The sequence below is a fragment of the Mastacembelus armatus genome, chromosome 24 (assembly GCF_900324485.2).
Source record: "Mastacembelus armatus chromosome 24, fMasArm1.2, whole genome shotgun sequence".
NCBI lineage: Eukaryota > Metazoa > Chordata > Actinopteri > Synbranchiformes > Mastacembelidae > Mastacembelus > Mastacembelus armatus.
In genome coordinates, this window is record NC_046656.1 from 7,263,901 (window position 1) to 7,286,460 (window position 22,560).

General features: G+C 41.6%; 4 protein-coding genes and 1 non-coding gene across 6 annotated transcripts; all 5 read left to right on the forward strand.

The window, feature by feature from the left end:
• The first annotated feature begins 52 nt into the window (after window positions 1-52).
• Window positions 53-1,068, forward strand: prkrip1 (PRKR interacting protein 1). Its single transcript, XM_026319057.2, has one exon. The coding sequence runs from the start codon at window positions 249-251 to the stop codon at window positions 810-812; it is 564 nt and encodes a 187-aa protein (XP_026174842.1). The 5' UTR covers window positions 53-248; the 3' UTR covers window positions 813-1,068.
• Window positions 1,069-1,136: 68 nt separating this feature from the next.
• LOC113137717 (small Cajal body-specific RNA 13) lies at window positions 1,137-1,411 on the forward strand. Its single transcript, XR_003296390.1, has one exon.
• Window positions 1,153-8,693, forward strand: clmnb (calmin b). Its single transcript, XM_026318996.2, has 10 exons — window positions 1,153-3,143; window positions 3,557-3,618; window positions 3,708-3,803; window positions 3,954-4,037; window positions 4,148-4,240; window positions 4,358-4,584; window positions 4,738-4,931; window positions 5,022-5,104; window positions 5,710-7,292; window positions 7,846-8,693. The coding sequence occupies exons 1-10, from the start codon at window positions 3,059-3,061 to the stop codon at window positions 7,970-7,972; spliced, it is 2,634 nt and encodes an 877-aa protein (XP_026174781.1). The 5' UTR covers window positions 1,153-3,058; the 3' UTR covers window positions 7,973-8,693.
• Window positions 8,694-13,860: 5,167 nt separating this feature from the next.
• Window positions 13,861-16,523, forward strand: LOC113137141 (alpha-1-antitrypsin homolog). Its single transcript, XM_026318589.1, has 5 exons — window positions 13,861-13,981; window positions 14,195-14,825; window positions 15,045-15,315; window positions 15,591-15,738; window positions 15,930-16,523. Exons 2-5 carry the CDS (start codon window positions 14,204-14,206, stop codon window positions 16,119-16,121), a joined length of 1,233 nt encoding a protein of 410 aa, XP_026174374.1. The 5' UTR covers window positions 13,861-13,981; window positions 14,195-14,203; the 3' UTR covers window positions 16,122-16,523.
• A 2,577-nt stretch (window positions 16,524-19,100) lies between these two features.
• On the forward strand, window positions 19,101-21,534 carry LOC113137236 (alpha-1-antitrypsin homolog). 2 transcript variants are annotated; one of them, XM_026318752.1, is made up of 5 exons: window positions 19,101-19,116; window positions 19,330-19,940; window positions 20,095-20,365; window positions 20,739-20,886; window positions 21,116-21,534. In XM_026318752.1, the coding sequence occupies exons 2-5, from the start codon at window positions 19,340-19,342 to the stop codon at window positions 21,356-21,358; spliced, it is 1,263 nt and encodes a 420-aa protein (XP_026174537.1). In that variant the 5' UTR covers window positions 19,101-19,116; window positions 19,330-19,339; the 3' UTR covers window positions 21,359-21,534. The 2 variants fall into 2 exon arrangements, with proteins under 2 accessions (XP_026174537.1, XP_026174536.1); XM_026318751.1 differs by lacking the exon at window positions 19,101-19,116 and having other exon boundaries at window positions 19,322-19,940.
• Window positions 21,535-22,560: the final 1,026 nt, after the last annotated feature.

A 22,560-nucleotide genomic window follows, 5' to 3' on the forward strand; every position in this document is an offset into this window, starting at 1 on the left:
CAAAACCTCATCTGATTTTTCATTGGCAAACCCACCCGTCAGTTACAGCAGTTACGCTGGATGATTTTTAAAGTGACGGAAATAAATAAAATGACATAAATATAATCTAACCAGCCGCCCAGAACCGGCACAGTATTTTCTTTGTAAAAAGCTGATGTAAAAAAAAAACTCAAATTATTTCACCAGGCCGCAGAAGAACTTCCGGGGCGATTTAAGTAAAGAGGAAGAAAACGTCAACGGTCTGAAAGATGGCGGCGCACCCTGGGAAGAATAACATATCGGGGAAACTTGGAGGGAAAGAGGCTCAGCCCCTAATCATCGCCAAGAGTCCGGCGGAGGAGCAGCGTCTGAGGTTGGAGAGGTTGATGAGAAACCCCGATAAACCTGCTCCCATCCCGGACCGGCCGAAAGAATGGAACCCGCGGGCTCCGCCGGAGTTCGTGCGGGATGTGATGGGCTCCAGCGCCGGAGCAGGCAGCGGCGAGTTCCACGTTTACCGGCACCTCCGCCGCAGGGAGTACCAGAGGCAGGACTTTCTGGATACCATGGCGGCGAAGCAAGAGAAGGACCTGGATTATCTGGATAAGGTGGAGCAGAACAAAAAGGCCGCCGAGGACAGGACGGCGAAACGCAGGAAGAAGCGGGAGAAGCTGAAGCAGAAGAAACTCCTGGCGAAAAAGGCCAAGCTGGAGGCTCAGAGTGAAAAAGACGCCGACAAGAGCTCGGACAGCAGCGAGGAGGAGGACGAGGAGGACAGGGAGGACAGGGAGGATGATGCCGAGGCTCCTAGTTTCATCATGGGGAAGAAATGAGAGTCCTCACTACAGAAACTACAGCAAGAAACAACCACAGCTTCAGGAGGAGAACTGAGCCTGGTCAAGACAGAAGAGACATGATTTAAAGGATTGTTATTATGGTTGTCTTAAACACTGACTCAGCTAACAGTCATATGCGGGACTTTCTTCAGTTGGCTAAAGCATCAGCTCATCAGGGTTTAGAAGTGAACTTGGCAACTAGATTTCTATGTAATATTGTGACTATTTTAATAAAACTGTGTATGTAACAGCAGGCCTTGTGTAATCAGTTTACTCTGAGGAAATGCAGTGTGTGTGCTGCTGTTTTTAGAGCTGTGTGCCTCTGCAGCCCTGTGGAGCCGCCCCTTGCAAAGACTGTTGCCTGAGGGTACGACAGGGCTGCACAAAGCAACTCAAAGAATGAAAAGGCGTGACTCCTGGAGGCTCAGGAGCTTCACGTGCGATGTTCCTTGGACAGACCCCTGCCTTCCACGGTGGTGATCGTCTCTCTCTGTAGCCGTCACCTTTCTTGAGGCAGGTAGAGGAAAACCAGGCAGCCAGATATTGTTTGCATCAGGACAAGGTCTTCCTGTCAGACACTGTCAGCTGTCACAGTAACTTCATTTTCTTTTCCCTACTCAGTTTGAGGAATTAAATCTCTCAGGAGAGGATGTTTCACCTCAGCGTGCTTATTGCTCAAATTAGGTTTATATAGTTCTATTTAGCCCTGCTGACTAAATACATTAGTTCAGGAAGCTGCCTGCTGTACGTTTTCTTCTCAGGCTGCATAGTTTCTGTCAGCTTTGGTCATCTGTGGTCCTGCAGATTCAACTTAAGAATTGTTGGCTTTATTTAACCATTTGACTGCAAGTGGACCTTCACATTTCTGTTCCTTTCAGTAAATTCAGCTTAAACAGGTAGAATTTTTCAATGATTAAATAATATATGCATAGAATCACTATTGCCTCACAGCAAGAAGGTTTCTGGTTTGAAACCCATCAGGGGCCTTTCTGTGTGGAGTTTGCATGTTCTCCTTGTGCTTGTGTGGGTTTTCTCCAGGTACTCTGGTTTCCTCCCACAGTCCAAAAACATGTTGATTGGTGACTCTAAATTGCCCATAGCATGGTCCCCTGGAGATGGAAATAGCAACCCACTCCAGTTTCCCTTGCCAAGAAATTCCACTGTGGTCATGAAGAGTCAGACATGACTAAAGGGCTGAACAACGACAACAAAAAATATATACATATATATCCATATTTCTGAAGTATGACTTCACTGCTGGTAATTGAGCATCAATGTTCCCTGGTTGAGGTACAATCAGGAATACTGGATAACTAAGAAATGTGGGTCAGTGCAGAAAGCATAGAGTGCGTTTCACTGCTTCTTTCATACAGTCTTTATTTAATCACATTAAGATACAGAATGAGTGTTGAATGAATGTTGGATTTTAAAGAATGAACCTATTATGATAAATGTCCAAAAAGAAATATGTCCAGTTATGTTGGTTACAGGTGATGGAAGCTAATGTGAAATCAAAGTGTGTTCGTGTACACAATCAGTCAGTCTAATGCTGTAATACTGCATCAGTACCTAGCATCAGTAAAGACATTGAATGTGGTAGGCATTTTAAAATGGCAGTGGTGGAAGAAATATCCTGGACATTTAAACAAAAGCAGAAAGTTACAAGTAAACATCCAGTAGTAGTGTCAGGTGAAAGTATTTATTATGCAGCAAAATGTCCCAACGAATCTTTTATAATTATCTCTTGTACTTACTATACATATACTATACTAGTATATGTATAGTATCCTATACATTACTGTACTTACTATACATGAGAACAGTTTCAGATACTTTTGTCAATGAATCACTCTCTCTGTTGTCAGAAAGATTTATTACAGGCGTCCACTAGAAAACTTTGCATGTAATCGACCACAGTAATCTGATTACTTCATTTGAACATGAAAGGATCCCTACAAATTGTGCGGCTGACTCCACACATAGAGTTTTACTATCTGCCGCCTGCCATTTGCAACCAGGTTGAGCTGTCTCTGGGGGCGAGTAGAGGTAGAGTTGGTCAACACCTAAGAGGGAGGTTTCAGCGTGTTCAGGCAAGACACATTGCCTCACTTTGTGTTTCCTTCTATCCTATTCTGTTAGGAAATCTCACTGCACCTCTGGTTGCTCCACGCAGCTGATACTTAGATCTGTTCTTTCTCATTATCTCCACAATGGATTATAAGTAGAAGTAGGACTGAGGTTAAATGATAATGCAGGAGGAGGCCAAATGGGATCCACAGAAAAAATCAGCCATAGAGTTCAGTGATCAACAAGTGCAGCAACTTCAAGGTACAGTGACAAAGATGAAATTGTATGCTGGTACTTAATATTGATAATATTAACGAGACTAATTCCTCTTATTCCACTATTTCTTTCTTAACTCTTTCCTCAGTAGTCTTTTTTTATGTGGGGGTTTTTGGTATTGTGGCTTTTTAAAAAATCTATTTTTATATTTTTACCTATAGGCTACTTTTTACTTCAATGACATCGAATGACAAATTTGTCAATTATAATTCTAATTATGTTTCATTTCTGCAGTGTTTTGGGCATAAACAATGTGCCATTTTCCCATGTTCTGTCACATTCTTCCTGCTTACCATATTCAGCAGTACATTCAAAGCAGGCTTGTGAAAGCATTGGTGCAGTACTGTTGGCTCTGGAAAACTGCTCTGTTTTCTGTGCCAATTCTCTATTTTCCTCAGATGAGAGGAAAGCAGTGCAGAAGAGAACCTTCACTAGGTGGATGAATGTGTTTCTTCAGAGAGTAAGGCACAAATCAATATAGTTTTACTCTGACATTATACTTTTTTATGAATGCAGTCGCCGGTAAAGGTTGTGTTTTGTTATTTCCAGTGTGATCCTCCAGTTGAAGTGAGCGACCTGTACACAGACATTCAGGATGGCAGGATACTCATGGCCCTGCTGGAGGAACTGTCTGGGTGCAAACTAGTAAGGATAGAGTTGCTCTCTGGCTTTACTGGCTTTTGCTTCATACTTAGCATACAGTCATGCATCGGTCAATTCGAAGTGGAATTGCATATTTCCCTCAAAATGTCGAATAATTTCTTTAAGTGTTCCTTTTGTAATGTTTTATATTAGCTTTACAGGTTTAGGTCATCATCTCACCGCATTTTCCGCTTGAACAACATTTCGAAGGCCCTGGCTTTCCTGGATGATAGACATGTGAGTGTGTTTGCTTATAGGTCAACACACTGACACTGTTGTGACATGTCATACGTTTTCTTTTGAATCTGGAAAAACTGGATGATGTCTCCTCCCCCGTCACCTCTTAGGTGAAACTGCTTGGCATCGATGCCTCTAGTGTTGCTGATGGCATCCCCTCTGTTGTTCTTAACCTTGTCTGGAACATCATTTTCTATTTCCAAGTAGGTTTTTCCAAACATCCATCACTCAAGTGTGTTAGTGGATTGTCTCCATTTTTGTGTTGAGGTTTGTCTTTGTCACTGACTCTGCTTAAACTCTGCATATTTACTGTAATACAGGTGAAGGAGGTGACAAGAGCCTTCCAGAGGCATTTGTCTTCTAGCCTCTCTTCTTTAGCAGTGAGCAGATACCCCTCCTCCACTGACCTCTCACAACAGCCAAATGACATTGGCAACTACTCCTGCAGCACCCTGCCAAGTAAAGGCAGAACGACTGCCAGGGAGCCAAAGTACCATGGGAAAGCAATCAAAACTCTCCTGCAGTGGGTCCAAAGATGCACGTCAAAGTGAGTGTGGAAAAAGCTCGCTTACCTAATAATTTTGGTCACACAAAGATCCTGAACCCAAGCATATATCTTTATAACCACGAGTGAAGCAAAAACGTGCGAGCTGGCTATACTGAGCAAACATTTTTCTTTACTGTCATTTTAAATTTGCAGGTTTGGGGTGGAGGTGCGTGACTTTGGGAAGAGCTGGAGGAGTGGGATGGCATTCCTGGCTGTGATTAAGTCCATAAACCCGGACTTGGTTGACCTTAGAGAGAGTCTGTCCAGAGGACCAAGAGAAAACATTCATCAGGCTTTTGTGATAGCACATCAAATTCTGGATATACCGCCACTCCTGGAGCCTGAAGGTAAATGCTTATTGCCCTCAGAGACTACCTCACAATGAAGCAAAGTAAAAAGTCTGCTAATTTGTGAAACCGGTTTATCCTTCTTCACAGATGTGATATGTGCTTCACCAGATGAACAGTCCATCATTACCTATGTGTCTATGTTCATGGGACATTGTTCAGGCTTAAATAAGGTTGGTGCTTAGCATGAAGACTGGAAACTCAGAAAACAAGTGGCCTAGCTCTGTTTACCACCTAACAACACATATACAGCTCATAGTGAGCATGAGAACATGTTTTACTCCATGCAAGTTAAATCCAGACATTCCAGACAAATCCATTAAATGCAAAGAAAATACAGGGATGTTATGTCACTGTTCAAGGGAAAGTGAAAGTGACATTTTGTTTCATAAGCTGTGTGCTGCCGTAGAAACATCCCTCAGCAGTTGAAAGAACCATCAAATGAAAACTAATAATCCAATTAAAGGTATAAAAGAACTTGTGCATAAGATTTGACAGTTGATGGACTTCCTGATTAGTAATCCTGGTGAGGATTCTTCAGTGTAAGAACTTTGTCTTTAATCAGGAGACTGAGAGTAGGTATGTCTGAATAAACAGCCTAAGTAAGTCAGTGTAGTATATTTTGTTGCCTTGGCTTGTTTGTATGTAATTTACTTATGTATGTTATATAGTGTCATGTTTTTGTAGGTTTGGCAGATAGAAAGCACAATAAATATAATGGTAAGAAAACCAAAGCCTGTGGACAGAGTCAAGCTGTCTGTTTGCTTTTACATTACAGGACAGTACAACATGTAGTAAATCTCCTGAGACTCCTGATTTTGGATCTCTTGAGTCAGTCAGTTTTGGAGAAACCTTTTCTGATGACCCACAAGCTCAAGCTTTGCTCAAAGGCTTTGAGAAGAGCAGAGAGCAGCTACTGTGGAAGCGGTGGTCCAGAAACTCTTCGGGGAGCAACACCTTGCCTCAGAGGAGTGGAGCAGTCACACCTATCCTGTCCTGTACCAGCAGTGACATCTTTTCACCAAGTCAGAAGCTAAGCATCACTGAGCAATCTGCAGGCAGGGCTACCACCTCATCATTCAACAAAAAGAGAGGGAGGTGTAGAAGTGTTTTTCAGTCTCCCAGTCTGCTGGACGCAGACAAAGTGAACCAGGATGTCTGGCTGTGGGTGGAGAAAGGCTTGGATCAGTGCTACAGCTGGCCAGGTGTAGACGAGAATCACTTTTCATTCAGCTCAGAGGAAGGAATCTACAGTGTGTCGGCACTGGACTCAGATGAAGAGGATGCCTATAGCTACATCCTGGATCTGAACAAAGAGGATATTCAAACCTATAATCAACCAAAAAGACACGCCCCCATGGTTGAAGAGGAAACAGCAGACGAAATGAACATAGAGTCAAAACATCCAGGAGCGTTTGAGATATTAAATGGCGGTGGATGTAAACATCAGGAAGGCTCTCCTGTGCAAAATGCAGATTTGGATCAAGAATCAGAAGCCAGGGCTCAGTCAGTGGTTCACAGGAAATTTGTCTTGGACAAAAAAGAAACTACTATCAGAGAGATGACAAACAATGGGGCTGTGTTTGACAAGAAGCCAGGGGATAAAAGCGGCAGAAAAGAGGAACCTAAAGGGGAGAGAATTGTTACAGCCCAAAATAATGGTGGTGATTACGGTGAGGAAGAGAGTAAGAAGGAGATGACAGAAAATGTTAGGCTGGTGACACACAGATACAATGAAACAGAGCAAGCAAACCAGCTTTTTACAAAGGCTGGCTGGCAGAAGGAGGTTGAGGAAAACAGTGAAAAAAAGATTTCTATAAAATATTTACAAGTGAGTAGGAAGAGAGGAGTAGATAAAGAAGAAGAAAGAAGTTTGACATTTGTTGAAGTCCAGGACAGAAATGTAGGTAATGAAAAAGAAGACAATTCAAAGCAGAAAGATGGGGGAAATCAGCGAAGTGTTGTGAAGTTAGAAAGTTTTGAGGTGGGATTAAATGAAACAGGAATAACCCAGAAAACTGTGTATAAAGTCAGAACCATCAGTGCGACTGGAATTAACACAGATGAAGAACATAACAGGAAAGACAATACCAGCAAAATGGAAGATTTAACCAAGAACAGCAAAGATGAAAAAACAGAGGAGTTCACCAATGAGATCATGAACTCAGTGGATTTTGAGTCAGTTATAGCAGTGGAGGACAAAGGCAGCGCTTTAAAGGCTAAAAAAAATCAAATAACTGACAATAAGGCAACAACAATAAACCAACCGGCTGAATCGAGCTTGGACACTGACACAGACGGAAGTATTAACTCCCATGCTGCTGATGGTAGTTGCACTTCTGGAAGTGCAAAGTCTTTCAGGTAGGCTGTGGTATCCTGTTCATGCAATTAACAAACACGTGTAATCGTTTTTGGTGATTTTGTTGCACTGGGTCTTACTTCAGGGCTTTATTTGCCATGTATCTATCTAACACCGGTTTAGCAGAAGTTGCTGGAGCATAAATTTGCCCAAACCAACCAAAGGTCAGGACAGATGTGGTCTACCTGATGCTTAGTGGCTTTGTTTCCTACTAAATAATGTAGCTACTTAATGACATGCATTACTTTTGGGAATAACTAAAGTGCTAGTTATCTAGCAATAAAAACATTTGCAGGACTCGTTACAGTAGGTAAACACATTAATACATCCCTTACATTTTTGCCAGTGTGCTAAAAAAGATCACTAAATCCCTCTCACTATAACTCAGAGACACCACTTTAATGGTCAGTTCTGTCACAAAGACTACATAGATCTTTGTCTTTATTTAGATTTGTTGCTTTAATGTAACTTCCTTTTCGCATAATAAATATGAGTGTGAAATGCTTCATTTGAATTAGAATTTAAAATTCACCTATGTATTCTTTTTTCCAACAGTGAGGGAGGATTCCTACTTCATTCTTTAGCAGCTTCCTGTGACATAACCCCATTCGAGCTGGAAATGCTCTTTGTCCTCTGGATCCTGCTCTACTGCTGCCTCATCCTACCTCCAATGAACCCCTGAGTCCCCCTGCAGTGCACCCTTGTTATTAAGATATGCTTATTAGCACAGTTTCTACTAATGAGCCAAACAGGGGCAGTTAAGGCTGGGTTGACTCTTTATCTGTGTCACTAAATTTCCCTAAAGGCAAGATTTAATGATTATTTTGGCTTCTCGCTGCCAGCATATACAATTTTTCACTTGGGCTTCAGATAAACACATAAGACTGTTCCCCCTTGTTACACATGTTTTCAGCTGCTTGGTCTTGAACTGCACATGTTATCAGACAGTGTTTGTGAGGAGTTTTTGCTAAATGCATATTTAAATATGCTCCCCTTGTTTATGTAATTTATTTTTCTGATGGAAATAGTCATTTCAGTTTCAGTTATCAACCACATGGTGGCATTGCAGCCTCACAGCGGCAACGGTCTCACATGACGGATTGTCTATACAGTGTTCTGTTGACAGCTGAGAATCCCATGGTACCCGCTGTTTAATTAGAGGCTGTATCGACATGGTGAGATTCAATGGATAATATTTAATGAGCACTTTTAAGATTTCACACTCATTCTGTCGTTGAGGATGTGCACTGTTTCACTGTTTTCATCTCAGATACTGTATGAGAGCTAAAACTTATAAATATTGCAGACCTTTCCCTTAACACTATATATATATATATATATATATATATATATATATATATATAAGTTATAAATAATAAAGCAGATTCTTGTTTTTTTTGTTGGATATCTCTCGATCCTTTCCACAATGCTGGCATGTAAATACTGTATTTATACTCACTATAGCCATGTTAAGCACATTTCTAGTGCCTCTGTGTTGGAATACTGCTGTGTACACAGTGAAACTAAAGCAAAATTTAGTATGGATCAGTTGCATAAGTGTTCAAAATCCAAGTTGACCATGATGTGTATTGATGTGGGGGGCAGGGGAATGTGCTCTGTCCTGAGCTGTTCATCAAATACACACACGCCCACACACACACACTGCTGCTGAAATTCTAAGAAACCAAAAAACATGCTGCCATTATTTGCTTGGAGTTCAATCCATGGTTCAAAAGCTCAACCCCGGAGAGATCAATATTCTTTCAACACTGCTGTCACCCCTGCACTGACCCACAAGAACAACGCATCCCCAAATCTGGAGTTTGGCCGGTTCTATGTGCAGTCAACCTGCAGGAGTCCCTGGATCAGCCTGAGAAGCTCTTCAGCGGGCATCTGAGAAAGCAATGGTAGGTCAAGCAGGAGCAGTAGTTCAACACATGAGCTCTGAACACAGCACTAGCCTTTGAGCCTCACTGTGACTCGGCCACCAGAACCACTGCCGAAGCCCATTATCCGGCAGCAGCTACCGCACAACATCTTGTTCTCACCCTTGGACCTAGTGTCAGCTCTGGCCCTGCTGTCTCTGGGTCTGACAGTTGAAGTCAAGCCCTAGAGGCTCTGGGGCTGGCAGCCAACTGTACACCAGCAGAGACCACCATGTCTGCTTTAACAGAACCACAACATAGCCTCACTCTGCTGCAGGGTGGGGGTGGAGGTGGGCTTCAAAGGTCAGAGTCTAAAGAGACAGAAGCTGGGATTGGGGCCACAGAGGGGTGGAGCTGGAGGGGTGATTACTGGTAACAGCTGATGTAAATGATGAGGGTGAGAGTAGGACTGGAACTGAGAATGAGAACTGAGAATTCTTGAGGTCACCTGGGAGTGTGGAGGAGGCTTGCTGTTGCTGGAAAGCCCTCATTAGACTGTGAAAGACTTTTGAGTACAATGGGTCCCCCTCCCTCAAAATCAGAGAGAAGAGAGAGGAAGACTTACTTACTCACTTACTCTTCCTCAAAAATTTTATGAATTTTAATGGTAGCTTCTTCTATAACTGTTGCAATTTTGTTCACATATATTCATGCCATTCATGCTCTAAACAAGGTTGGGAAATATTCCTGTGAATTAAGGATATGAACAATCAGACAGATTTATCACCTCATTTCTTTGCAAAAGAGAAACAAACGCCTATAAAAACCCGTTAAAAGGAAAGCTTGCGTGAAAATGAATTTCAGCTAGATTAGGAAAAGTATAGTTAGTACACTTGCAATATGTGCTCATTCTGTCAGTGCAGTACCACTGACTGCACAGCATATTAAACACCTGCTTTTTCATCAGTCATCAAGAGCAGATGCTCACTAGTGACAGTTGGTGGCAATAAATTTACACAGCGGGTGCTTTTTATAGTTGTGCAACCTCTGTCTTTGCCAATTCATTTTCATATTTCATCCATAACCTGTTCCCTTAACTCACAGATAAATCAGGCTGTCAACCATTTAAACAGTGCTGCGAAGCTTCCAGCTGAATCGTACGAGCAGCGTGGAGTTTGCCAGGGTCGACTAGTCTGAGGTGATGATGCTGTAAGACACCAACTGCTAAGCCACAATGGTGCCTCTGGTCTATTCTACAGAACTGGTCTTATTGCTCCAGCCTCGGCAACCTGAAGATCTGGTAGGAGTCCAGGTGGTTGATGAGGATTGAGGTACACACCATGTAAAAGCTTCCCTCTCGCTTGCTTTTTTTCTGACTAGTTGCATGATCTTTTAAGTCAGCAACTTTAAGGGTAAGTAAATATGAAATAGTCTCATATGTGCCGTTTTGCATAATAAATCTCTTGCTGAAGAAGTAATACAGAAGAAATGGCTTCATGATGAGGTCAGGAGAAGCTGTTTGAGAAACTGGAAGCTGGAAGGCAAACATTCAAATTCAGTGAGTTATGCTCAAATATCTCACGTACTCCTGGTGGACTCTAGAGAAAGAAATTTCATTTTTAGTGCTCCCAACACTTAAAGTTTTTCTATTTTTCCACAGAAATAGTAAGTGTGTCCAACAGAAGTACCCATTGCGTTTGACTGAGGCTCTTTTTATTATGTAATCCTGCTATGCCCTCTTTCTCTGCAATACTATAAAGTCACTCCACAGAATTGTTTAACGTACTCCATGAATTTACATTAACCTTTAATGGAAAACTACTGTCTCTGTTGATTTGGATAATACTTAGAAACATGCTGTGACCTGTCACCTATGTACTTTGTACCTAAAAAAAATCAATGAAAACTAGCCACAGTGAGTTTGTAGATCACACGGAGTAATCAGAACATGGTTTGGGCAAAGACACATTAATGTAAGACACTTTTGTAATTTTTAAATACTGTGAATCTCATAAAATGGAATTCTACTCACTTTCACTGCAGTAGGGACAGGAAGACATCAACAAAATGTCAAATCCAGGAAAAAATAAAGCATGTCTAAATAGCACAGGAGTGAGCAAAAAATCTAGTCATTATTTTTTGTTGTTTATAATTTGGGTGAAGTCCTGTGATGGACTGGTGACCTGTCCAGGGTGTACCCCTGCCTTTCACCCAAAGAGAACTGGGATAGGCTCAGGCCCTGTGACCCTGGTTAGGAATAAGTGGGTATAGATGATGGATGGATGAATTAATTTATTAACTGTTGTAACTTTTGTGTTAATATAAACAATAGCATGCATAGTACACCATACATGTCTGAGTGTGTTTTTGTACAGTATGTGTTTTCCTATCCCTGAGTATATTGACCCATGTCACTGCACAGAGCAACACCCTCTTACTGGTCCACTGCAGTCACTTGTGTTCTGTTGTTCACAATCATGACATACAATGAGGAGCAGATTCTAAATCAGCAATAACAAGTTGTAACAGGATAGCTTAGAGCAAATCCACTAACACATTGATTGTTGTTTTTACAGGCAGGTCGGAAATCCATTTCCCTAAGTTCCAACTAAGGAAATCTTCCAGTCTCCTGGCAGCCTCCTGCAGAACTCCAGGGTATCATCCTTTCTGCCAGACTGAGCTGACTTCTCTGGAATATCAGCAAAGAAGATGTTCCAACTTGTCAAGGCTAAGAAAGAACCAAAATATCCTATTTGTCTTTGTCAGAACAGACTACCATGAAACTCCCAGGCATAAACCTTTGAGGGAGATTTTACACATTTAAAATTCACTCTATAATCAGCACATTTGCTCTTTTTTCTTTTTTACTCACCAGTCCTCAGGCTCCTCATGATATTATGCTGGAGGTAGAGGAGTCAGTAGATGAGTGGTGACCTGACCACATCCAGCCCCCCCACCAAGAATTACCTCTGACATGAATTCATACTCTGAACTCATAGGGTTTGTCCTGCTCATACGGTGAATTATTGATCCTACACATGTCTAGACTAGTGCATTCCCTTACATTGTGTAACTGCTTTGGTTCTCATTTTTCCCAATAGTGTGACATTTCATTTTGGAAACAAATTTGCAAATGTTTCATGATGGGTTTTGTTTTACTTTCAATTTTCCAAACATTATAGGATAATTTATAGTTTATTCCTCCATTTTCACAAGTAGATGAAAAGACATTTAAATAGCAGTAATTTATCCCTCGGACTGAATCTCTGCTAGCTTTGCAAGCACATAAAAGACTTTTCTTCCATAACAAAAGCATTTTCTCCTTTGTCATTTTTTTTCACTCCCCAACCCATTTCCTGCCATAACATCTCTTCATCATCTCATGCAATTATCAGAAATGGCTTTGCAGGAACATCCAAGCTGATTCTGCAGCACAAAAAGAAAACTCATAATACAGTGGGGTTTAAAATAGGGGTTAGTATCTTCAGACCATTTACACATGTACACTTTTACCTCATCATTAAAATCCTTGCAATGATATTTAGCTCATTGAGGCGATGATGAATAGAGGATAGTTGGTGAATAGGACAACAGATCTATCACACGTAACAGAAATGTCAGCCCATTAATCAAGAAAGGTTCAACTGCCTCCAGGGAAGAGCCATTAGGAAGACTGTAGGGTTCCCAGCTAAGGGGTTTCACTTTTTTTTCATTCTTGGCTTCTTCAAAAACTTGTAACTCTGAAACTAGTATTCCACAAAGCATGCCCTCTCCATGCAGCATTTGACCCGGTGTGCAGTGGTGGCACAGCAGGCAGTGTTTGAATTTCTCTGTGAAGGTCTTTCCTTTCATTCTCTACACAGCTTTTTGTCTGCGGTCGTGTGCTATTATCCCCATACTTAAATGATTAATGATCCTTGTGAGTGTTTTTTGGGACTTGGATGACATGTCATAAAAAGTAGCATTAGCAACATGTTGCTGACAACTATTAACTAAAGCTAGTTAGTTTTCTGTAGAATTAGGGGCAAAGAAAACATGCTGTATAAATTACGTGTAAACAGATAATGTTGCTATGCAGGATAAAGTACATTACAGTATATACAATACATTAAAACTGAAAATATGAATGTTTAGCTGGTAAAAAAACAATATGTGAAATTTATTGGAAATTATAGTTTTTTTATGTTTACAAGGCATGATGGGAAAAACTACCAGGAGCATTTGTGTTCTCAGCCATATAAGGTCAGTTCATGATGGGATGTTGAAGCCATGACCAAGTGAGAATTACCGGCGGTGTGGCTCCTTCAGTACACTCCTTCTTTTTCTCTCTAATTACACATGTGAAAAATAGTTCTGCAGTGCATGACTATAAAGTAACCAAGCTGATGCTGCAGAAAGACTTCATATTTTTTATGAAATAAATATGAGAATGCAGCAATGCTGTGTGAAATGAGAGGGTTACCCCATCCCTATTCCAACCCTGATTAGCCATGGGGAACTGCTGGTAACGACAAAATTATGAGGGGAAAAAACAGATGATATCCAACCCTAAATGGCAGCTTTGGTTGTTTTCAGCAGGTGAGCATTAGCATGTCTATATTTCCATATAGTTACACACATTTTTAGCTGCAGCTTTTCACCTGTGGTGTGCTGAGTGACTGCTGCCCCACTGAATATAATCCAACCTGATGTTTCTTAGCAGAGTACTGAGATGAGGGGCTGGTCTTGGTTAATTTTTGACCCAACTGTCAGCTGACTCTCAGAGCTCCTGTGTATATAATGGGGAGGTTTGAGACAACCTGTCTGCAGCAAAGAGGAGGCGAAAGGTAAGCACAGGACTTTCCTGAAATATGGTTTTTAGGGAGCTGTAATCCTGGAAAACTTTAATTTACGTTTATTGGAAACAATTTAGGTTTGGATGTTGGGTTTTGAAGACATGGTGACAAATTAATATTTTTTATAATGTAAAGCAATTTAGAGGCCATCATGAATTCTTTTGCCCTATTTAATATAAATGTACTCTGATTTTCCCTGACCAGGCTGTAAAGATGCGTGGTATCTTTGCTAGTTGTGCACTTGCAGCACTGCTGCTGTCTGCAGCCTGGGCAGACCACCAGCACCACCATGACCACAGCTCTGAACACAGCCATGAGGGCGAGCTCAGCTGCCACAAGCTGTCCTCTCCTAATGCCGACTTTGCCTTCGCCCTCTACAAAAGTCTCAATGCCCAGACTGCTGCTGGGAAGAACATCTTCTACTCACCTCTGGGCATTTCCACCGCCCTGTCCATGCTGTCCACAGGAGCCTCTGGTGAAACGCACAGCCAACTATTCTCCAGCTTAGGGTACAGCACCTTAAACCAGACTCAGGTCAATGAAGCGTACGAGCATCTTTTCCACATGATGGGCCACAGCCAGGAGGCTCAGCAGCTGGAGGTTGGCAATGGTGTTGCAGTGCGCACTGATTTTAGTCCTCTGGAGAAGTTCCTGAAAGATGCCATGCACTTCTACTCTGGTGAGATCTTCAAGGTCGACTTTGCTAAACCTGATGAAGCTGCAGCTGAGATCAACAGATTCATTGCCAGTAAAACCCATGACAAGATCAAAGATATGGTAAAGGACTTGGACCCTTCAATGGCCATGGTACTGATCAACTACGTCTACTTCAGAGGTAGGACACACACACACAAAGAAATTCTTAGACCACAGACCATGCATGCTGTTAGCCAACTGCTTTAATGAATGTAGGCACTGCATTTGTACAAGTTCTGGTGCACATTACCTAGTGTTGTAAAAGGAAAGAACATGCCATATAAATGTGAAATAAACCACTCTGTAGAGTCTACAGTGTAGACAGTATCCACACTGCATTTCACACCCCTTACCCCAGGACAGTGGGAGAAACCTTTCGATGGTAACCATACACACAAGGCAGACTTCCACGTGGACAAAACCACCACAGTTAAGGTGGACATGATGAAGAGGATGGGACGTTACGACTTCTATCATGACACCGACAACCACACCACTGTTATAATGGTGCCATACAAGGGTAACACCTCCATGATGATTGTCCTACCTGATGAAGGCAAGATGAAAGAGGTGGAGGGCTTCATCAACAAGGACTACATCAGGCACTGGCATAACAAGCTCTACAGGAAGTAAGAGAGGAATTCAGATTTCTTTTCCACCCTAGATACATTAACAGCATTATTTATTTGTAGGATTATAAGAATGGTGTGTGTTGGGCCTTTGTGCAGTGACTGCATAAAAATAACATTGATAAACTAATGAAAGACAATGTTGATTTGCCTAATTGATTGGTTGAGCTGAGCTCAGGTTGAGCTGATTAGTACAGCTCAACCTGAGCAAAGTAGCCAGAGGTCCTTTGTTTGTCACAGTGATTCTGACCATGGTGATGTTCTGTGTTCCTCAGTTCTGTGGAGCTGTTCCTACCGAAATTTTCTATCTCTGCTGATGCCGTCCTGGATCACTCACTGAAAGAAATGGGAATTACTGATGCTTTTGAAAACAGTGCTGATTTCTCTGGCATGTCTGACAGCATCAAGCTCAAAGTGTCAAAGGTGGGATCAGTAAATGTGTCTTCACATAAGTATTACAGGGACTGATAGCATTAAAGGACTACGCCTATTTCATGACAATTATTCATGGTTTAACATTAAGAAATTCACAAATACATAAGTTACAGTAAATGCTACAGAGCCTAGCACCTATAGTTTTCCCAGCAATGTGACAATGACTGCTTCCTCCACAGGTGTCCCACCAGGCTGTGCTGAGTGTGGATGAAACAGGAACAGAGGCAGCAGCTGCCACCACCATTGAGATCATGCCCATGAGTATGCCCATTAACATTAATGTCAACAGACCCTTCTTGGCCTTCATCCTGGAGCACTCTACGAGAAGCATCCTCTTCATGGGCAAGATCAGCAACCCCACAGCTGCGTAAAGATGATGAGCCTTATATTCTCACACCGCAGTAATGTTTAGTAGCTCATTTTTACCTCAGTGTCTAAAGGATGGCACAGTGATGATGAGAGCACTGAGAAAATTATGAACAAATCGCAGTTTGATTTATAAGACAACAGATTAATCACAAATAAATGATTTGTTGTTTGCTGTCTTTCAACATAACAAACACCTGAACCTGACTAGGTCTGTAAAGAGTTAAATACATAATTGTACGCTGTATACGGCTGCCTGTTGTATATGACAAAGTTACATTTATAAAATGTTAGTATATATACTGCTTGATACAACGGCAAACACATATTGACTCAACTTGTTATTGTGCTCTTGCTTTGCAACGTGGTTCAAAATGAAGTGAAATAAAGACGCCATGAAAAGCTGACATTTTGTTTTCTTTGACTCAAACTAAACTTGTGCTCAGCAGCACACATATACAGTGGGTACGGAAAGTATTCAGACCCCTTTAAATTTTTCACTCTTTGTGTCATTGCAGCCATTTGCCAAAATCAAAAAAGTTCATTTTATTTCTCATTAATGTACACTCAGCACCCCATCTTGACAGAAAAAAACAAATGTAGAAATTTTTGCAAATTTATTAAAAAAGAAAAACTGAAATATCACATGGTCATAAGTATTCAGACCCTGTGCTCAGTATTGAGTAGAAGCACCCTTTTGAGCTAGTACAGCCATGAGTCTTCTTGGGAATGATGCAACAAGTTTTTCACACCTGGATTTGGGGATCCTCTGCCATTCTTCCCTGCAGATCCTCTCCAGTTCTGTCAGGTTGGATGGTGAACGTTGGTGGACAGCCATTTTCAGGTCTCTCCAGAGATGCTCAATTGGGTTTAGGTCAGGGCTCTGGCTGGGCCAGTCAAGAACGGTCACAGAGTTGTTCTGAAGCCACTCCTTTGTTATTTTAGCTGTGTGCTTAGGGTCATTGTCCTGTTGAAAGGTGAAGCTTCGGCCCAGTCTGAGGTCCTGAGCACTCTGGAAGAGGTTTTCTTCCAGGATATCTCTGTACTTGGCCTCATTCATCTTTCCTTCAATTGCAACCAGTCGTCCTGTCCCTGCAGCTGAAAAACACCCCCACAACATGATGCTCCCACCACCATGTTTCACTGTAGGGATTGTATTGGGCAGGTGATGAGCAGTGCCTGGTTTTCTCCACACATACCGCTTAGAATTAACGCCAAAAAGTTCAATTTTGGTCTCATCAGACCAGAGAATCTTATTTCTCATAGTCTGGGAGTCCTTCATGTGTTTTTTGGCAAACTCTATGCAGGCTTTCATGTGTCTTGCACTGAGTAGAGGCTTCCATCGGACCACTCTGCCATAAAGCCCCGACTGGTGGAGGGCTGCAGTGATAGTTGACTTTGTGGAACTTTCTCCCATCTCCCTACTGCATCTCTGGAGCTCAGCCACAGTGATCTTTGGGTTCTTCTTTACCTCTCTCACCAAGGCTCTTCTCCCACTGTTGCTCAGTTTGGCTGGACGGCCAGGTCTAGGAAGAGTTCTGGTCGTCCCAAACTTTTTCCATTTGAGGATTATGGAGGCCACTGTGCTCTTAGGAACCTTGAGTGCTGCAGAAATTCTTTTGTAACCCTGGCCAGATCTGTGCCTTGCCACAATTCTGTCTCTGAGCTCCTTGGGCAGTTCCTTCGACCTCATGATTCTCATTTGCTCTGAAAATGCACTGTGAGCTGTAAGGTCTTATATAGACAGGTGTGTGCCTTTCCTAATCAAGTCCAATCAGTTTAATTAAACACAGCTGGACTCCAATGAAGGAGCAGAACCATCTCAAGGAGGATCAGAAGAAATGGACAGCATGTGAGTTAAATATGAGTGTCACTGCAAAGGGTCTGAATACTTATGACCATGTGATATTTCAGTTTTTCTTTTTTAATAAATTTGCAAAAATGTCTACATTTCTGTTTTTTTCTGTCAAGATGGGGTGCTGAGTGTATATTAATGAGAAATAAAATGAACTTTTTTGATTTTGGCAAATGGCTGCAATGACACAAAGAGTGAAAAATTTAAAGGAGTCTGAATACTTTCCGTACCCACTGTATATATATACCTGAAATGTTATATAAAGACTGTGATGGACTGGTGACCTGTCCAAGGTGTACCCCTGTCTCTTACCCAAAGAGAGCTGGGATAGGCTCCAGCAGATTCTGGGGACCCTAAATAGGAATAAGCGGGTATAGATGATGGATGAATGAATGAATGAACATTATATGAAGATAAAGGCATCTTGGTGGGTGACCAGCATCAGCCAACCATAGCAATAATGTGAAGCTTCTAATACATATCAGCATTGAACTAAAATAGTATTGGTCATCTAATGCTGACAGAAGCATTGATCCATGCATGACATAAACTAATGCACGAGTACCTTGTATTAACTAGTATACTGCAAATGTATGGTACATTTAAGTGTCCTGCCATGAGGGGAGAGAAACAGGTGGAGAGAGAGGAAGATTAGCAGAGTAATTTTTGAAGCTAACATAATTATTGTATTTAGTTTATTAAATCATTCTTTCTATACAATTACAACAAACAATAATAAAATTCATGTGGCTGAACAAAGACACTCAAAGGTCTGGTTAAAGGATACATTTCAGCTTTTATATTTAAAGTTAGCAAACACTACCACTTAGTATTCATACTGAAAGTATACAAACACCCTCCTACATTATGTACATGGCCATGTCTGTTTGCTCATCCACATATAATGATACTCATAAAAAAACGGTTTCAGACACGTTTTAGACCAAAGATCGTCCACTCTGCCAGCTTGTCTTTACCCATGATATGTTCTGTGAGTTGTGTTATATCAGTGCAGAAATCTTTTGGACAAGGTCGGGCGAAGAGGCCGGTCCTAGTTAATTTTTAACAGCACTGTCAGTTGACTGTCCTGGACTTATTGTATATAATAGTGATTTTGAAAAACTGCAGCACAGAGGAACAAAACGGTGAGCATGGCTCTTTTACGCTGAATGTTTTATATCATTTTTGGGAACTTTTAAAAATTTAACGTATAAGGAGAAAATGTATGATACAATTAGAGTGAAATGCTATTTATAGGTAACATGATTCATTGAAAATTTCTTATTAGATGAAACTTTCATTTACTGTGGTTGACCCAGACTAACAGCTTTCTGTATTTGTTCTTTTCTTATGGCCAGGCTTGTCAAGATGCCTGGTACCTTTGCTAGTTGTGTACTCACAGCCCTGCTGCTGTCATTAACCTGGGCAGACCACCATCACCACCACCAAGAGAGCGAGCTCAGCTGCCACAAGCTGTCCTCTCCTAATGCCGACTTTGCCTTCGCCCTCTACAAAAGTCTCAATGCCCAGACTGCTGCTGGAAAGAACATCTTCTTCTCACCTCTGGGCATTTCCACCGCCCTGTCCATGCTGTCCACAGGAGCCTCTGGTGAAACGCACAGCCAGCTGTTCTCCAGCTTAGGGTACAGCACCTTAAACCAGACTCAGGTCAATGAAGCGTACGAGCATCTTTTACATATGCTGGGCCAGAGCCAGGAGCATCAGCAGCTGAATCTTGGCAATGCTGTAGCCCTGCACTCTGGCTTTAACCCTCTGGAGAAGTTTCTGAATGATGTCAAGCATTACTACTCTGGTGAGATGTTCACCGTGGACTTTTTCAAACCTCAAGAGGCTGCAACTGAAATCAACACATACATTGCTAATAAAACCCATGACAAGATAAAGAATATGGTAAAGGACCTGGACTCTAATACGGTCATGGTGCTGATCAACTATGTCTACTTCAGAGGTAGGGAAGTATGTGCATGGCTCCTTGTGAACATGCCAAGACACCACAACAGAAGAGTTAAATGATTTAAACATTGTATATTACATTTTAACATCTATACGTTTTTGTATTGACATAAATACATTGTTTTCATCTTTCACTCACCATCATATAGGAGAGTGGGTGAGCCCCTTCTCATCTTCCAACACACACAAAGAAGACTTTCAGGTGGATGAAAACACCAAGGTTCAGGTGGACATGATGATAAACACGGATTACTACACTTTCTACCGTGATTCTGAAAACCACACCACTATTCTCGTGCTGCCCTACAAGGGTAACACCTCCATGATGATTGCCATGCCTGATAATGGCAAGATGAAAGAGGTAGAGGGCTTGATCAACAAGGACTACATCAGGCACTGGCATAACAAGCTCTTAAAGAGGTAAAAGAGTGAGTCAGTTTCTTTCTTTTTTAATTTGGTATACATTGTTATTGAGTAAATGACAATGTGGTAGTTTGTGGTAAAGCAAATTTGTGGGAGTCATTTAGATTTAACTTGCTGCCTAACACAAACTGCAAGGAAATTAGCAGATTGTACTTTGTTAGTTAGTGAGTCATTCACTGAATTCCTTTTGTGGTGTCAATCTGCCTCTGCTGGATAAGTGAATATTTGAGTAACTACTGAATCAATTAACAATACTTGTATATACTTCAAACTTAAAGTAATATGTTCATGAGATACAGTGTAGCGTTGTCACATGTGCTGTTAGTCAGCTCTTTGCTGTATTAATTTGATGATGTTCTTTGTCTCCCAGTTATGTGGAAGTTCATATACCAAAATTTTCCATCTCCACTGGTGCCTCCCTGGAGAACATACTGAAAGAAATGGGCATCACTGATGCTTTTGGAGACAATGCTGATTTCTCTGCCATGTCTGATAATGTTGAGCTCAAAGTCTCTAAGGTAAGATCTGCACACAGCCCTTCAGCTTCATTATACCAGTTTATGATCCATATACATCAAAACATGTGCTCATAACAAAGAGCCATGGTTCAGGATAGTGCTGCAGCATAGCAAAATGTTTTATATTATTTTTAGATGTTGAGAAACCTTTTCCTGCTTGTAGCCTTTACAGTGTTTTTAAACCTGAGGTCTGTTAGGCACTGACTGGCTCCTCCTGGTTCCTCTACAGGTGTCCCACCAAGCTTTTCTAAGTGTGGATGAAACAGGAACAGAAGCAGCAGCTACGACCACCGTTGAGGTCACGACCAAGAACCTGCCTTTTATCATCAGAGTTAACCAACCCTTCTTGGTCTTCATCTTGGAAAGGTCCAGCAGGAACGTCCTCTTCATGGGCAAGATCAGTGACCCCACAGCAGTGGGCAACACGGGGACAGGTATAAGCAAGACAGTGGCCCTCGAGGACCAGAGTTAGTCACCCCTGGTCTAAATACATCATTGTACACTGTATACAGCTGACTGACTGTTGTATATTGTTGCAAATATAACAGACTTGACAAACACTCATCTCTTGAAGCATCAATGAGTCAGCTTCTAAATATACTTTCTTTTTCAACATGAAGTCAAATAAAGATTTGACCTGAACATCAAGTGTGTCATGTTATTTCAGTCTTTTAAACTAAACTTGAGTTAATGTTTAACTAACTTAGCTTGGGGTTACTTGGTATACAATACCAGCTGATGTTAAATTATTGAGAAAACAGGCCAATTCTTTTTTTTCTTTTTTTTGTTTTATCCCTTTCTAAATATTTCCCTCAAAACCCACTGTCTTCTGTACTTGTACTTAACTGGATGCCAATGAAAGTCATGATAAACTATGAACTAAAATCTATCACCCTGCCAGCTGTTTTTTGCACATATGCTTTGTGAGTTGTGTAATATCAGTGCAGATGGTCTGGCCAGAAATCTCTTGGAATTGGTCAGAGGCAGGTCCTAGTTAATTTTTAACAGAACTATCAACTAACTCTCCTGGATCTACTGTATATAATGTTGATGAATCTGCCAAACTGCAGCACAGACAACAACAGTGAACACGGCACTTCACTGAACTGGAAGTTTTGTCTAAAGTTTGAGAATTCAGATGTAAATGAGGACTCTCCAGCTCCAGGGATTTCTACGTTTGTGTTTTTTTGTTTTCTTGCTAGAGCTATAAGGTTGTTTATTATCATACAATTATGACTTCATGTGTGTCTTTTCTTTGGACCATTTGGATGTCATGGTCTCACAGTATTATGCCTATAAGCATGAAACTCAACAAACCCTTCTTATTCTTATAGCCCAAAATCACTTGCTCCACTCATATGATGCCTCCTGTCCTTAGACTCTGAAATCAAATTAAAATCCCTTTAATGGGAAAAAAAACAAAGAAACGTCAGGTGGAATAATAGAGGAAGGATGGCTCTTCTCTCGCCATCTAGGTGACGGACCGGAACAAGAGTGGCTCACAGACCCCTTATGAAGAAAACAGCAAGGACTGTGATGTTGCCCGGTACGGCGCGGCCCCACCCCGGAGCCAGGCCTGGGGTCGGGGCCCGTTGGTGAGCACCTGGTGGGGCCTCCCATGGGGCCCAGCTGGGCAAAGCCCGAAAGAGCGACGTGGGGCTGCACTTCTGTGGA